The following is an 18,203-nucleotide window of genomic DNA, read 5'->3' as shown; positions in this document are numbered from 1 at the left end:
ATATTTTTCTACATTACCAAGCTCGTGAAGTTAACAAACCCAATGACACTCGGTGTCCCATTGCAACCTGAGCAATAACAGTTTCACCAGCTCTTGACACTGAACTTCTGTTCAATGATACACTACATTTATGTAGTCATTGTACTGTCTGTATACAGTTTACTTTAGCGATGAGTTCAACAATTTTCATCAATCCCTGCTGCTGCTTTCGTGATGATGTGAAGATTCAGATGATGTACTCGTCAATAATAATTATGGCTATTCTCGTCATAACTTCTGTACTTGCAGGAGTTACACATATTGCGAGGATGTATTCAGATGTAATTTGAACTTATTTGTTGACTAATCGCTGCTTCCCATCGTAGTACACAGGATCCATTGTGCCACGGAATGGCACTCACCATAACGAATTGAACTTTCCCTGGATGTGATCTAATGATATTTTCTGTAAAATAACTACTTTATTATTAACTTATTGTAACCACACTGCACTTTATACTGGCACACGGGTTTCCAATCCCACTTCTGATATGTAAGAAGGACACTTTAATATATTTCACTTGCTAGTAGATAGAACCAGATATTTATTTAACAGTTAAACATTATTGAACCCGACAACTAATCGTATAATATGGACAGTTAATAATAAGTAATATAATAAGGGTAAGGGAGAGAGAGTAGCTAGATGACGTCACGTTGGGTCCTCTCGGAGGGCCCCGTCGGAATGCCTCTTCTTCGTCAGCCTCAATGTCCAACTCGCCCTTCTCTAGTGGGGGTGAGCCTTGTCACAGGCTGGGGGTAGCTCCTGACGTCAGAGGCTACAGGCCTCAAGATGCCTATCGAGCAAAAGGCTCGATATTCAGGAACGGGTAGCTTACATATGCTAATTTTTAATTTTATTATTTACCACTTATTCGATATATCTATATAATAATTCAATTTATAATAACGAATAAATAACATTTTATATTAATTGTTAGTCAATGGGATAGAATTTATAAAATAAGAGTTAAAAATTTTCGGTATTTTTATGAGCAAAAAATCAGTATCTAGTATACTAATTTTTCATTTTATTATTTACCACTTATTCGATTTATGCATATTGTAAATTAATTTATAATGATAAATAAATGATATTTTAAGCTAATAATTGATCACTGATATCAAATCTATAAAATAAAAGTTAGTAACTTTTGAAATTTTCCGCTGGAAAAATCAGTATCTACGATAGCAATTCTTAATTTGACCAATCATTACTTTTTAATAGATTATGCCATAAATTAATTAACTTTCACTAATCAGTCACGTATTTGTATACCTAAAAGTAATAATATTTACTTACTTTTGGAAATAATTGATAGTAGTTTTTATAAGGTATGGGGAGAAGTTGCGTCCCACCACTTATTGGTTATTGGTGCAAATTTGCTTGAAAGTCTATGATGTGATCCACATACTTTGATAAATAAAATAAATATAAAAATATAAAAAATAAATAAAATAAAAATAAAATTTTTTACACTGAAAATTGTCATGATGCTGCTATCAAACATATTCATTTAGTATCGTAGACTAAGACTTTTGCAATGGACATTTCACTTGGGTAATAATAGCAATTAATTGTCTAGGATATTTGATAGCCACTGTGAACTCGATATAATAAAAAAACCGATGAAGTAAAAGAATAAATGAATTTTTCCTGGTTAAAAATATTACCACACTGAAAATTTTTCCTGCGGATTCATGTTTGAATCTAGTGGACAGTTGAAATCTTTAGCGAAATCTGGGCTATTAGACAGTGGTCCATCGACACGGTATTCTATTGGAAACTTCATGCTAAATAAAGTAATCAGTGATGCTAATTCAGGACGGTATCCAGAACACCATGTTTTTGCTGCATTAATCCAAAACATTTGTTTCGGTGAATAAGGAAGTCCAGGAAGTTTTGGTTCTGCTTCATGTTGATCAGCCCAATCTCTGTACGCTGAATATGCTAGTTTTATACCTTCATTGTCAGCAGTATTTTCGCGGTAACAATAAAATTCACTATACTGCAAAAAGAAACATAGAATAAACGATAATCATTATAAAAGGTTTCTAAACAAGTTATTTTTTTACTTAAGTAAATTTTTAATTTTCTTACGTAGGTCATTGATGCCTTGCTACCGTAAATTTTATATAGAGTGATTAGATCTAAGACCTTATCTATGTATTTTTCATTTGTTGATGGATCCCACCAACCAGCTAGATTACCATTTTTATCATACTGATTTCCTTGATCGTCAAAGCCGTGAATAATTTCATGACCGACTATGAACCCAATGCCCCCATAATTCAAGTATTTTGGAAGGTCTTTATTAAAAAGATTGCCTTGAAGAATTCCAACTGGGAAATCTAGACAAGTGAAAAAAATAAAATCAATGCAACTCATAACGAATCCTCAATTAATTCTTAATAATTTATGTGATGAATAATAAAATATACATACAAAAAGAGTTTCCCAGTAATGAAATGTATGCATCAACATTAACTACTTTGTCAAATCTTACCCAATCACTCTTATTTACGGGATTTTTCAACTCACTAATGGTGTATTCTGTTTCATATAATAACGAAGTTAATGTATTTTCTAAGTAAGAAGCATTTTCATCAAGTTTGAGACTCCCATAAAATTCATCTAATTTAGTGTCATTCAAAAATTCGTCAGGATACCCAATGTTGATAGTTATAGATTCAGCTTTATCTAAAGCATGTTTCCTAGTTTCTTCATTCATCCAGTCAACCTTTTATATATTATTCAAATTAGTTATATACTAAGAGTTTAATTATTATTAATAAATAGAAGGACTAATAATATATTATTTACTGTTTGCAATGTTTTAATGAACTGATCCCGAACATCCAAAGTTATTTTTCTGGCAGTTTCTCTGGCGTCTTTGCTAAAATAGTCTCTTACATACATCGCTCCTGTGCTGATTGGTAACGTATTGGAGACAGTTTCAACGCACTCTTTCCATCGAGGTCTTCCTTCCGTTTCACCATATAAATATTTATTATATTTAATTTGTCTTTCACGAATGCCATCATTTAAGTACTTTACAGATGAAACAACAGTATGCCATATTAGATAATTAGCTTGCACTCTCTTTGGAGTTGACTTAATCAGTTGTTCAAAGTCTGAAAAGAAGTACGGACTCCTAACCATCACTACATCGATATCATCGAATTTGTAATAAGGTGCGAGAAATCTATTGAAATATTCCTTCCAAGGGATACTAGAATGATTATTTAATAATTCAGCTACTGTGATTGGGTTGTACATGGAAGTTGCGTTGTTTTCCCGCCAAATTTCCGACATACTCATCTAAAATTTTTGATATAACTTTTTATCATTAATTAATTAAATAAAATTTATCATAAAGTTTTACTTGGGCAAGTTTCCTTTCAAATTCAAAAGCATCCATAAGTTCATATTGAGCGCGTTTACGTTCAGCACCAAGAATTACCGCAGTATCAAACATGTAACGGTAATATTCTTTAGAAATATTCTCGCGGAATCCTAATATTAAGGGAAAACGTCTTTCATCATGTATAGGATCGTCTAGCTGTAATAAGATTTTTTTACAAAGATTTTTTATTAGCCCAAATTATAGTTACTATCAAGATATCGACTTATTTTTCCATAAAATATATTTTTAAAATTTTCAGTACTCCTAGCGGCATAAGAAAAAAGTTGTTGAATTTTAGTTCAATTTAAGTCAACAATTAGGGTTACATAATAACAAATTATCGTCTTAAATTAAACAAAAAGTCAACAATTTCTTTTTCTTTCGCTTGGGAACTTAACCCGAGTCAAAATTTAAAAAGTAGATTGAACTTACCAGACGTTGGAAACGTAAATTCAACCTTTGAAGACGTTAATAGTCGTCAAACGTATTTTAGACGTAATTAACGTACGAAAACGTAAATAAGACTTGCGTAATCGTGAACCGTAGATACCACCTTTCAAAACTTGCAATCAAACAATCGAACTATACACAGAAAAAAATCCTGTTGTAGCAACAGGATTTTCTTGTAGTTGCAACAAGAGGCAGCCATCTTGCAGCAACAGGAAAAATCATGTTGCAGCAATAGGATTAATACTGTTGTTGCGACTTAATAGTAAAATATAGTTACACGGTAAAAAATGTTGTGTCATTGCGTCAAAAAACTTAGTGTTATAAATTTTTGTGTTACATATTTAACACTTTTTTGGGTTGATTGAACAGAATAAATCTTAAATGTACACATAAAAGTGTTAAATATTTAACTCAAAAATTTGTAAGACTAAGTTTTTTGACGCAATGACACAACATTTTTTACCGTGTAACTATATTTTACTATTATTAAGTCGCAACAACAGTATTAATTCTATTGCTGCAACAGGATTTTTTCCTGTTGCAGCAACAGTAAATTTTTTTCCGTGTATCGAAAACATTTCATTTCCAACCCTATCCAAAAATTCCCATAGAATCCAATCAAATGCGACAAAAACCGCATAGAAACCAATACAGTCTGTAGGATTCTATGCAGTTTTTGTCGCATTTGAGTGGATTTTACGGGAATTTTAGTATATGGAAAAGATATGTCTAGCAGCTAGAAGACAATAAATAAGAATTCCTAGCAGCTGTAGAAAAGTATTTTGGGCCTTGCAGGGGATAACTCTACTGATGCCCAGTTTCTCGAGATTTTTTGGGTCTTACAGACTACCTAGAAGCTTGTAGATAAAAATTTTTCCGACATAGTTTAATTGTTTTCATGATACCAGCATCGAAACTTGAAGTTTCAGTGTCTCTACAGCGCGTCAAAACAAGCTAATGTCAAGCCGATGCTGCAAACAACTGCTCGCAAATTCGTAATTCACAAATCCCTTCACAGCGGGCAGAAACATGCGTGTTTCTGCCCTGTGCTAGTTATATTTAATGTTCATTAGCATTCTTTTTACTCCCATTTGTTTACTTGTCACTTCAGTTTACTCATTTCATTTTTTAGGGGACAGTCTTAATTAACCAAATAAAATTAATAAAAAATGAGTGAAAATAATATTTTTGTATTATTTACTATTAAATAAGTGACTGTAAATTACATATATCTCATTCTCTAACAGTTCTCCGCATCATCGGCTTGAAATTAACTTGTTTCGTACTGGCTGCTGACACTGAATCTTCAAGTTCCGATGCAGGTAATCATGATAAATATAGTGTGTGACTCAGGATAAAACACGATTTCGACTAAGGGTGATGTCAGCCCTCACCCTAGTCTGAAATCGTCTTGTTTCATCCCTTGTCACACAATATACTATTTATTGCCAGTTTTAAAAGGTTGTATCTGCGATTTACGATTACGCAAGTCTTACTTACGTTTTTGTACGTCAACAACGTCTAAAATACGTTTCACGACTATTTACGTCTTCAAAGGTTGAATTTACGTTTCCACCGTCTGGTAAGTTCAATCTACGATTTAAATTTCGACTTGGGAAGTGATGTTTCTTAAAAAATATAGGTGAATATTTTCGAAACTTACATATATAACACGCTTTGAACTGTTTTTGGGATCTACATTAATGGAAAAGTCTATTAGATTATTAGAATCATAACCGAGCTCACGGAGTTTGAAGACAATTGTCGTCCAATCAGATTCATGATCGTTCCATGTATCTCCTTCCAGTACCGGCCATCCTCCGAGTTTTTTTATTATACTCAACAAATGAGTAAGTCCTTGTTCTTCAATAACAGCTAGAAGTAACAATCAAATTTCAATAAATTCAATGCAAAATAACCATCCCTAGCGGTTTTGACGACACCGTAGAAACGTGGTGAAAACACGGAGTTTCTACGGTGTTTACTCCTTTACAGTGTTTCCACAGTGTATCGACGGAGTTACGACGGTGTTTTGATGGTAGAAGGGCGGCGTTTCTTGTGCAGTTACGAGACAAGGTTTCTCTCGTCTTTTCTTCGAGTTTGGTCGGTGTCCACCCGGAGTTTTCTCGGTTTTTTTTTTGGACTTTCGTCGGTGTTTTGCCGGCGTATTCTTGGAGTTTTGTCGGTGTTTCTCCGGAGTTTTGTTAGCGTTTTCGCGGAGTTTCGTCGGTGTATCGTCGGAGTTTTAGCGGCTTTGATACTCGGAGTTTTGTCGGTGTTTCTTCGGAGTTTTGTTAGGGTTTTTACGGAGTTTCATCGGTGTATCGTTGGAGTTTTAACGGCTTTGACACGAGGTTTTGTTGGAGTTTTTGCGGAGTTTTGAGGGTGTACTGTCGATATATTCTTGGAATTTTTTTGATAGATTCGCGGCTTTCCAACGGTATTAAGTATATATTGTATTTTATACTAGAATTTGATTTTAATAAACGTTGTTTCAAAGTAAATGATATTTTGTATTTTATTTGAAAAATTTATTTCAAATAAGAATAAAGTACTAATTATAAAATGCATATCTCTGTAAGTATCCCTGATTGAAAAAAGCGATTTAAAACGATTCGAAATAAAAAATTTTAAATACTTTTTAATGCTTTTGAATACATTGAATACTTTTGAATCCCTCTTCTTCTGGGCATTTAACATTGCAAATCGTTTTAAATCGCTTTTTTTAATCAGGGATAAGTAAATCTATTTTTTAATTAAATTATTGATCATATTGGTTTATCTTAAATAATTCATTTGATTAAAGAATAATCGATGACTTAGAAGTGATACCCTGATTAAACTTTACATCCACCTATGTACTGTCTTCGTCAAGATATATTTACATTTACATAATATACTAAATAACCGCAAATTCATGATAAAAATTTGCTAAGTAAAGTGTTGTGTAATTAAACATGATAATAACTATATAATACAAATAATTCTATATGAATTCGTTTATATATAATTTATTACTATGCTAAATTAGTGGTGTAATAAGTAGTTTATTATCGTGATTAAAAAGTAGTAGGATAAATAACAATTCTGTGAAAATTAATATTTAAAAATGCCCTGATTAAAAAAAATGATTAAAAAGTATTTAAAATGATTTGTTTTTTAATAATTTTAAATACTTTTTAATCCTTCAAATCATTTCTAATCCTGTCTCTTATGGACATTTAACGTGTGAAATCATTTTTAATCATTGTTTTTAATCAGGGTGTATAAAAGACTCGATATTATCGTGGAAACTCGATTGTGGGCGATCAAAACAAATATTACATTTATTATAAATTGTTTATTTTATAATGTGAATTAATTAATGATGATAATTAATAAGTGATAATATTAAATTGTAACTATAAGTGAATAGTACCTGTCATTAAAATTTTAAACTATTCAAATGGTTTAAAGTATTTCATTACTTTTATTAAAAATTGTTAATTTTATAATAAAAGTAATTAATTGAATTTAAACTTGTAATTTGATTATATTAATTTATTAAATATTATTTCTTAAATAAATTTATATGAATTTTTTTAATTAAATGACATTGATTTATTTAATTTATTTATATTAATCTCTTCTATATATTTATATTAATTTAGTAAATTTATCAACGTATTAGATTGATTTTATAATCATAATTATCATTTTAATATTCTAACGTATAACCTAAAACTTTAAAATTGTTAATGACATCTAAACAATGTAAAAAATGTGAAGTCCACGGTGTGGTGTGAATGATTTGGTGTAAAAATTTTCAACACTGCCGGTGTGAAAGTCACATGACGCACAGTGTTAACTTTTAGACTGTGTGAATTATAGAACGTTCACACCACCGATGATGTAAATGTTCAAGTTTTTTATTTCAAAATATCATAAATATGCCACACAAACTCTAAGTTACCACTACCAAAACGACGAAAGAACCCTCAATATACTCCGCAAAAACCATAAAAAACCACCATAGAAATTCCGAGCAAGCCCAAAGACGACTCCGCGAAAACACCCATGAAACTCCAAAAGAACACTCAAGATACTCAGCAAGAACACCGACAAAACTCCGTGTCGTAACTGTACACAAAAATACTTCGTATCTACCATGGAAATGCCGTCAAAACTCCCTTGGTGCACCCAGTTTCAATCGAGTTTTTTCCGAATTCTTACGGTGGCGCTAAAAGCGCGAGAATCCTTAAAAACTCTGACTAAACTACAAAGAAACACATTAAAAACTCCTACAAAACACCAAGAAAACTGCGTGATAATACCGACGAAACTCCAAGAGAACACCAATAAAACTCTGAGAGAAAACCAACAAAAGTCAGTAAAAACACCAACAAAACTCCACAAAAACTCCGTGTCGTAACTGTATACAAAAATACCGCGTTTCTGCCATGAAAACACCGTCAAAACTCCCTCGAAACACCGAGTTTCGCTCGAGTTTTTTTCAAATTTCTACGGTGGCGCTAAAAGCACTAGAATCTGTGGAAACTCTGACTAAACTACAAGGAAATATCCAAAGAACTCCGATAAAACACTAACAAAAGTCCGTGATAACACCGATGAAACTTCAAGAAAACACCAATGCAATTCCAAGAGAAAACTGGCAAAACTCTTCAAAAACACGGTGAAAACTCCGTAAAAACTCCGTGTCGTAATTGCACACGAAATGCCACGTTTCTACCGCGAAAACACTGTCAAAACACCTTCGAAACACCGAGTTTCTGTCGAGTTTTTTCCGAGTTCTCACGGTGGCACCAAAACCGCTAGGGTTATAAAAAAAAAAAAAAAAAAAAAATACTAACGTTTATCCATACAGCTCTTGTAGAGAGTTTTTACAAGCCTGAATGCATAAGGAATATTCGTTGAAATTAGATTTTCTATACTTCTTCTTAATTGGTTTAAAATTACATCTTCACCGGCACTGAATGAATCATATCTCATATGTGGCTCATATACCTTAGTTGAGTGATCGGAAATGAAAGTTGGTTTCATAAATCCACCACAGGCAAATTTATAGAAGTTATCACAAGGGTCAACAGATGTATTCATATTTTTTAGGATCTCTGAGGCTAAAATCAATTTTATTTTTTATTGTCGATCATTTTGTTTCATTACAACTTGATAATTAATCATGACTTACCGGCATGGTTACATGATGGTAAGTCGCAAACTTTATCTGAAACTAGAACAAACAGAAGGTGAGGTTTGAAATATCCAATTGGTCCAACGCAGTAAAAATTTTTTTGATAAAATTAACATAAATCGCACGTAAAAACAGTTTACACTAATTTAAGTTGTTTTAACGTATGCCGATGTGTCTAAAGTACTTTCCTACATATTTTAAATGTAAAACTGATAATTTTTTAAATATTGTAAGTTGATTGGACGGTAACATGTCAGAACATTATTTTCGTATAAAATAACATTGTTGTATGTTGAAAAATAAATTGATTAAAACTAGTCATACGAGATTATAATTACAGAGCGTTAAACTTACACGTGAAAATGTTAAATAATCAAATTGAAATTTTCACACGTACGTTTTTTACCCATCCGCGAAATAATTCTCACTGCGTAAAACTTTTCTGTTTATGGTTATATTTTGGCTTTTATCTCAGTTGTGGCAATTTCAGGTGAAAAAGAAACCAAAACGAGTGATGTGTATATTTAAAATCATAAGTATCGCAAAAAACATATTAAAAAGTTCGGTAATCAATAAAATATCTTCTACACTGAGAGAAAAAACTGGTTGTCCGAACTATGAAAAATATTCCGATGAAAAAAGATTTTGTCTAATCATATATGATCATGCATGAACGAATATAGTCATTTTTAGAATCTCATTTAGAATATCTGTAAATTATTAATTAAGTAATTTAATTAGGATTCATTGTTTTCATCAATTTAAAAGTCGGTTAAAATTAAATAATAAAAAAAAAAAATTATTATCCGTTAACTACTATTTTACTACTAACTTCGGTTATCGATGGATTGTAGTTTGATCCTCTAGTCTGTTCTACACTTATAATTAAGAAAAGTTTATGGCATTACTTAACTCAAATAATCAAATTGATACTTTATACTTTTAAATTACTGCCGAACCCTTTGAACATTTTTTAAGTATTGGGGATTTAAGTTTGATTGATAGTTGACCGAATAAAAATTTAATAACTTTTATATTGAAAAATTATCATATTATTGAATATATATATACACTTATCCAAAAAATTGAAGGAACAAGATAATTTTATAAATTTTTTAGTGATTTTTGGAAGGCTGTATTTTCGTGAAAAATGATCGTATCGAAAAAATAAAAAAAGCAAATTGAAGCTTGAAATCTCTAGTTTAAAGATCTTTCAGCAAAATATTTTTTTGAGCCACGGTTTTTGCGAAATCAGAAGAAAAAGGTCGAGACAAAATTTTTCTAAATTTTTTGGTTTCGTTTTTTAGGTCTACGGGGCCGGGAAAAATTTTTTCAAAAAAACGAATTCATGGCTTGTTTAGAAAATTTATTCAGCTACAATTTGCTTTTTTTTGTTTCTCTGTACGACAATTTGCTGCTGAGATATCAGCCTTCAAATGAAAAAGGATCCTTTTGTCTTTGATTATTGATATCTCAGCAAGAAATGGTCTCACAGTAATTTAAAGGGCAGTTTAATAAACTTGAATAAATCCCCTACAAGCTCTATTTTTGATTTAAAAAAAAAAAAAATTTTTTTTCATCCTTGATATCCATTTGAAAAACCTTTAAAAAATGGCCATTTTCTGGTTTTTTAGTCGACTCATCGCTACTCTGCAAATATTGATAAAAAAAATAATGTTGCCAGGTAATTTTACAGCTTAATGTACCCCCAAAAACCCTGGAAATTTTCAGATTGATCCATTGAACCGTTTGTCCGGTCCGATTGCTCAAAGTTTTACAAAACAATTAAAGGAACAAGTTTTGTTCCTTAATTTGTGTAATCATTACCAAAATGAAAAAATTAATTTTTTTTTGGATTTTCTGTCATTTTTGCGTTAGTTATTCAGTAAATGTAAGGTAAAGAGGCAAAAAAAAAAAATTTTCCAAAAAACGAGACCAAACAAGAATTTTTTCCAATTTTTTTTTTTTATGTTTTATTCGGGGGGTTATTTTTTTTTTTTCGTTTTTCGGAAAAAAATTTTTTTTTTTTCTTTACCTTACATTTACTGAATAACTAACGCAAGAATGAAAGGAAATCCGAAAAAATTGATTTTTTCATTTTGATAACGATTACACAGATTAAGGAACAAAACTTTTTCCTTTCATTGTTTTGTAAAACTTTGAGCAATCGGACCGGACAAACGGTTCAATGGATCAATCTGAAAATTTCCAGGGTTTTTGGGGGTACATTAAGCTGTAAAATTACCTGGCAACATTATTTTTTTTATCAATATTTGCAGAGTAGCGATGAGTCGACTAAAAAACCAGAAAATGGCCATTTTTTAAAGGTTTTTCAAATGGATATCAAGGATGAAAAAAAAATTATTATTTTTTTAAATCAAAAATGGAGCTTGTAGGGGATTTATTCAAGTTTATTAAACTGCCCTTTAAATTACTGTGTGACCATTTCTTGCTGAGATATCAATAATCAAAGACAAGAGGATCCTTTTTCATTTGAAGGCTGATATCTCAGCAGCAAATTGTCGTACAGAGAAACAAAAAAAAGCAAATTGTAGCTGAATAAATTTTCTAAACAAGCCATGAATTCGTTTTTTTGAAAAAATTTTTCCCGGCCCCGTAGACCTAAAAAACGAAACCAAAAAATTTAGAAAAATTTTGTCTCGACCTTTTTCTTCTGATTTCGCAAAAACCGTGGCTCAAAAAAATATTTTGCTGAAAGATCTTTAAACTAGAGATTTCAAGCTTCAATTTGCTTTTTTTATTTTTTCGATACGATCATTTTTCACGAAAATACAGCCTTCCAAAAATCACTAAAAAATTTATAAAATTTTCTTGTTCCTTTAATTTTTTGGATAAGTGTATATTAGGGTGATCCAAAAAATAACAAATTTTTTTTTTTTCTTCCAAACAGGTTCAAAAGTTTTATTTAGATAAAAAAAGACGCCTGTGAAAATTAGAGCTCTTAATATTAACATTAAGAGGTTCCTCATCGCACTTTTCTATTTTCCATAAGAATAACATGGGAAAAATTTTTTTTACGTCTTCTGATTTTTATAAGTAGCTAACGATGCGTCATAGGAATAATTGGCAGGCATATTTTTGTAGGGAATTGAATGCTCTACAAAAAAAGATTCTTATCATTTTTTGAGGAATCTATTTGTTTAAAAGTTATTTGAGGTTGAAGACGAATTCATATTAAATTTTGAGATTTTCTACTTTTCCGGCGAAACTATCAGACTTATTACAAAATACCATTGGACCTTTTTTGTAGACAATTTTATTCCCTAAAAGTTATTTTGAATAAAGTTTTTTCGAATTCCGCATTGTTTTCTAGTTATTTTTATTTTAATGTGATGCTCATAAAAAAATAGTCTTCTGATCGATTTTAAGAGCTTGACATTAAAATAAAAATAATTAGAAAGCAATGCGGAATTCGAAAAAACTTTATTCAAAATAACTTTTAGGGAATAAAATTGTCTACAAAAAAGGTCTGATGATATTTTGTAATAAGTCTGATAGTTTCACCGGAAAAGTAGAAAATCTCAAGATTTAATATGAATTCGACTTCAACCTCAAATAACTTTTAAACAAATAGATTCCTCAAAAAATGATAAGAATCTTTTTTTGTAGAGCATTCAATTCCCTACAAAAATATGCCTGCCAATTATTCCTATGACGCATCGTTAGCTACTTATAAAAATCAGAAGACGTAAAAAAAATTTTTCCCATGTTATTCTTATGGAAAATAGAAAAGTGCGATGAGGAACCTCTTAATGTTAATATTAAGAGCTCTAATTTTCACAGGCGTCTTTTTTTATCTAAATGAAACTTTTGAACCTGTTTGGAAGAAAAAAAAAAAAGTTTGTTATTTTTTGGATCACCCTAGTGTATATATATATATATATATATATATATATATATATATTTACTGGAACTATATACATAATTAAATATTTATAGGTTTCATATCAATGAAGTCTGATCAGATTTAATCATATATAGACATATATAACTACATATAAGTTTATATCATTCATGTCTGATCAGATCTAATCATGTATAGACTCATATATGATCAGACCTGATTATATATAGATTTATATGTGGTTATATATGGGGTTATACCAGCCAGGTATGATCAGATCTAATTATGTATAAGCTTATATATAATTATATATAATCCCATGTATAGTGTATAATTTCATGTATAATTAGGGGAAGGGGGGCAAAAGGGGGTAGGATAGGCAAAACGGGGTACCTCTAAAATTTGATAAAAAAAATTTTATATTTTAAATGGTTTTTAAACATTCCCAAATCACTCCTGTAAATATAATTAAGCGTTACTTAAAATTTTTTTTGGTAAACTTTTTCAAAAATCAATTGTCAGTTGAAAAATATTAATGACGTTTGTTTTACTATAAAAACTGTTAAAAATTTTTTTTCTTCTTTTGTATCTAATAAACATGTAAAATATAATTTTTCTTCATGTAAATTACTTACAAAAAAATTCAACTTAATCAAATTCGTTTAAAATCCAAAATTTTTTTTTTTTTACCTTTTTTAGGGGTTACCCTACTTTGCCCGCAGAAATGAAAAATTTTTTTTTTCAATGGTAACTGAAAATTTCTTCTATTTACTTTGAATATCATTAAAAAAAAAAAGATTTAGCGTATTTGAGTCCTCGAAAACTTGGTATTTTCTTAAGTACCCCGTTTTGCCCCTCCCTCCCCTATATATGATCATATATAATCATATATAATTATACAAAAACTTTTTTCATCGAGATATCGTGCTCACAGACATACAGACCAACTGACGTCCAAGTAAAATTTTTTTCAATTAACTTTTTTTTGATAATAGTCCAAATAAAAAAACTTATGACTATGTTAGAATTATTTATTGGAGTTATTTTTTTTGCTATCAGTAATTCTTTTTTTTTTATTAAGTGCTATATAAAATTAGTGGAGATAATAGAAGTTGACCGAAACTCAGTTTTAAAATTTGGTGACAGTAGAGCACTCCCTCTCCGCTTTGCGTTCGAGGTGTGCAATAATAATAATAAAAATTACATTTTTACCTGCATCTGTGCCACTGCGTGAATTCGCCTTCACATTTACTATACTAATACCTACTGCCAAGCCAATAACTGCAATGACTGCAACAATCAGCAATATTATTTGTATCCGTTCCTTAAATGTTCGACTCCTCCAGCATGTCCACCATGTCGACGGCATCCTAAAACTTTATCAAAAACCGGGTTTTCATCAGATGTCGACGTTTGAAGGTGTTAGGATGCTATTCTGACATTTTCAGAGAGATGTGTGTGCGTTTGTGTGAATGTAAACCTCTCATATCTTTTGAATGGATAAACCGATCTATATAGTTTATTCATTCAAATTAAAAATTTTTGATATTTTGAAAACTGTTGAATCGATCAATTTCAAAATTTAATTAGCTCTAGAAATCAATGAAAGATATCAATCGCTGCCAAGAACATCTCATTCAGATAATCCGTTCGAAAGATATCGTCGACGATTATTAACTAATAATAAATATAATATGATTGTAATTACAAACTTACATATCGCTTTTTTGGTCTATATCATTGTGTAACTGCAACCCTGGGTTTTCCATTTTGTTGATTGTTGTCTTCACAATATAATTTATGTTCCCAATAAAGTTCACTCTTAGTAAATGCAATGATCCACGTGCTTTGTGACCTGGATGTATGGAGCGTAGATTTCCCGTCTACCTGTTACATATTTAGATAAATCGAATGAAAAAGATACTATTTTTTAAGCAGGGTAGTTGATTTGAGTTTAAATTGATTTTCTCGAATAAATGAATAGGGGAGAGCGGGGCAGAGAGGCCCCCCTGAAATTTTGATCAAAAAAAATTTTTTTTTTTTCGTCTAATTACTATGAATCCGATATGTTTGCACATTTTTAACCCTTTGCATGACACCTGGGGCCAAATGGACCAGCCGAATCTTCTGAAAAAATGATTTTTCCATATTTTTCGGCTGATTCTCTATGTCTGAGGCATATTTAGTCACTAAAAATTTTTCTTTTTGTTGATAAATTTTTTAAATAAAGTAAAACTATCCATTATCAAAAAAATTAAAAACCACTTTTTTTAAGTTAAAAATAATGACAAATAAGAAATGTAGAATTTTTTTTTTTAAACAATAATTATAAATTAATCTAATAATCGTGGGGGAACGATGTATTACACCTTAAAAATTTTTTTTGAGTCATCTAAAAGTAAAAATAGTTTTCAAGAAAAATACGTTCTTAACAATGAACACAAATTAAAAAAAAAAAAAAAATTTATCATTTTTTGGAGTGGGGCCTCCTTGCCAAAAAAAAAAGTTTTTTTTTTTTAGAGTTTCGGCAAAATGTCTATAAATTTGTTCAAAAAAGGACGAAATTAAAGTGATCTGATGGTTGAAAGCCACAAAAAGTAATAACTGGCTTAGGGGGGCCACCCTGCTCCGGTCTCCCCTACTAGTTTACTTACTAAAACGTTAGATAAAATTATCATACTTTTATACCATTCAATTCCTAACTACCTACACTATATGAACTTTACTATCAGCGTATCTATTTATCCTTTAAAAATATTGACGGCATATTTAATTTATGAGGAAAGTTTTAGTACAGAATTTTGTGAAGAAATTTAATTATTTCAATTAAAAACTTACGTATCGTTTGTTTGGTCTATATTAATGTACGACTGGAACCCTGTGTTTTCCATTTTGTTGATTGTTGTTTTCACAATGTAATTGATGCCCTCAACAAAGAACACTATTAGTAAATTTGATGATCCACACACTTCATGACCTGAAAGTGTGAATCATGAATTTTTCGTTTTCCTGTTACATGTCTAGATGAATCAAATTAAAAAAACATAATTTTTTGAAGTAGGGTAGTTGATTCGTATTCAAGTTGATATTCTTGAATGAATTAGTATTAGTTTAATATCAATTGGTGAAAAAATTCGAATATTTGATGTATAACTGAAAGCTGAATAGATATACAATTAAAATGGAATATTAGTGACGGACTGAATATCCTTTTTCTCCAGAAATGGAAAACTGGCCCCTGCAAAAGCGGGAGGAGTAAGTGGCGTTTATCTCTGTAGGAAGAAATAGGCCAATCCGGTGGTCCCTATTCCCCCCGGTGTTCCTTGAGTATGAATGCTTTGGGTGCACATCTTCGCATTAAAATACCATGTATAGTAAACATTAGACTGGGCCGAAAAATTCGAATATTTTTTTTTTTTTTCGATACTGTGAAAATATTATTCCTGATGACAAAAATGTTATAACATAGCTCTTTTAGCTTAAATATGTTTTTTCGCGAAAGGCCCAGCCAGGTCAGATTTTTTGAGGTAAGCTTCGGAACATGATTACAAAACATATACCAAAAAATCAAGGTTAAATTTCAATCAGACAGGTGAAAAAAAATCTGTCTATCGGTTGACCCTGCGGGCCCGCCCCAAAACTTCCCGCTGTTTTCGAGCTCAAGGAGCTTGAAAACATCACTGTGAATATATTTTCGAGCTCTTCAAGCTCGAAAATGCTATTATATGGAATCATTTTTTTATGAGCTTTTCAAACTCTAACAAGTTACGTTTTATGCCAGAGTTTCAAACGTTAAGAATCGAAAATCATTAATGAAGAAGCGGCTTTTAAATTTTTATTATTGATTATGTTCTCTGAAATAAATGTGTTGAGGCAGAAATCAATGTCAGAGTGATCAAAATCAAGATTTGAATGAGTTTTGATTTAGGTCAGAGCAATAATATATGGAATATCCGAGAAAAACATTAAAGACTGGGTTTTTCAATTTTTTGCTGACAATATGTTTAAAACTAAGGAACAAGTTATATGACATTATCTGATGATCGGAAGAGACTATAAAGAGAAAGAGTTTGTATGATTTCAGACACATTTTAGCACATTTTATTTTGATTTATCTGGAAAAAATATCATAAAATATTATTTTTTAACTTTTCAGCGCCGATATCTTTTGAACTAATCAACCGATTTTGACGTTTGAGGTAGCAATCGGCGCGTTTTCTTGAATTCTAGAGCTGAATAGATTTTGAAATTGATCGGATGAGTCACTTCAAAGATAATCGAAAAAAAACGTTTTTCACCATTTTTTCTCCAACGATATCTCTCGAACAAATCAACCGATTGACATGGTTGAGGTGACACTCGACGCGGCTTATAAAGTTCTAGAGCTAACGAGATTTTGAAGTCGATCGTTCAAGTCGTTTCTGAGAAATCACTAAAAAACTAAAAAAAAAAATTTTTTTTTTTTCGTAATTCGCCAATATTTTCGAGTCTGCTTGATCAAATGATCTGAAATTTTCACAGACACACACACACACACACACACACACACACACACACACACACACACACATACATACATACACTTGGACATCATTCTGAAAATAGTCAGAATAGCTTCCGAGGACCTCAAAACGTCGACATCTGATAAAAACTTGATTTTCGAAAATCGGGGTGAAAACAATAACTTCCCGATTTTTCGAAAATCGTCGATTTTCTTAGCGGGAAGTTAAAAATAGTTGTTAAATAACTACCTTAGAAATCAAGATTTCAAGATTTTTTTTTATTATTCAATCCATCGAAACTATACTACGATTTTTAAGTCAAACCTCAAAATTTTCCACCAGCAAAAATAGGCAGAGCCTTACTTTTAGAACTTTACTCAAAGTATATCCATAAGTTTTGTAAATATTGGTAAGTTTAGCATAATACTCAAAGTGGCAGATATTAAATAAGTTTATTCCTTTTAAATGAGTAGATAACATACTTACAGAAAAATCTTTCAAAAACTGCGCATCAAAAATTTTTTTGGCGCGTTCTGAGAATTGTATTTTACTTACAACTAACTTGTTTATAAAAATTAAAAAATTTCCTGATGTCTGCTGTTTTCAATATCATAAATTCAACTTTTCTGAAGTAATTCCATGCCTATGAATTGGATTGTTTTGAAGCAGAAAAACAAAAACGCAAATGTACAATAAATGAATTAATTTAGATCAAATAACAACGAAAAGTCGAGCTGTCATACATCAAC

General features: G+C 30.8%; 2 protein-coding genes across 3 annotated transcripts in view; one reads left to right on the top strand and one right to left on the bottom strand.

Moving 5' to 3' along the window:
- The window catches only part of LOC130668457 (uncharacterized), a 74,815-nt gene that overhangs the window by 14,813 nt on the left and 41,799 nt on the right, over positions 1–18,203 (top strand). The gene's annotated exons all lie outside the window — the stretch shown is intronic.
- On the bottom strand, positions 1,214–15,918 carry LOC130668456 (neprilysin-2-like). Its single transcript, XM_057470756.1, has 11 exons — positions 15,791–15,918; positions 14,669–14,839; positions 14,165–14,328; positions 9,085–9,126; positions 8,747–9,013; positions 5,560–5,771; positions 3,426–3,602; positions 2,864–3,361; positions 2,486–2,780; positions 2,141–2,391; positions 1,214–2,048 (listed from the first exon to the last, which is right to left on the bottom strand). The coding sequence occupies exons 2-11, from the start codon at positions 14,719–14,721 to the stop codon at positions 1,710–1,712; spliced, it is 2,298 nt and encodes a 765-aa protein (XP_057326739.1). The 5' UTR covers positions 14,722–14,839; positions 15,791–15,918; the 3' UTR covers positions 1,214–1,709.

Source organism: Microplitis mediator, chromosome 5 (genome assembly GCF_029852145.1).
Source record: "Microplitis mediator isolate UGA2020A chromosome 5, iyMicMedi2.1, whole genome shotgun sequence".
Taxonomy (NCBI): Eukaryota; Metazoa; Arthropoda; class Insecta; order Hymenoptera; family Braconidae; genus Microplitis; species Microplitis mediator.
This window is presented reverse-complemented; position numbering and strand designations above follow the sequence as displayed.

Excerpts from the sequence above, each read along its gene's own strand:
- LOC130668456 (XM_057470756.1), bottom strand. The coding sequence starts at position 14,721 with ATGGAAAACCCAGGGTTGCAGTTACACAATGATATAGACCAAAAAAGC. Across the intron at positions 3,603-5,559 it reads GTTCAAAGCGTGTTATATAT|CTAGACGATCCTATACATGA; the intron begins GTAAGTTTCGAA and ends ATCTTATTACAG. Across the intron at positions 2,049-2,140 it reads GCAAGGCATCAATGACCTAC|TATAGTGAATTTTATTGTTA; the intron begins GTAAGAAAATTA and ends TTCTTTTTGCAG.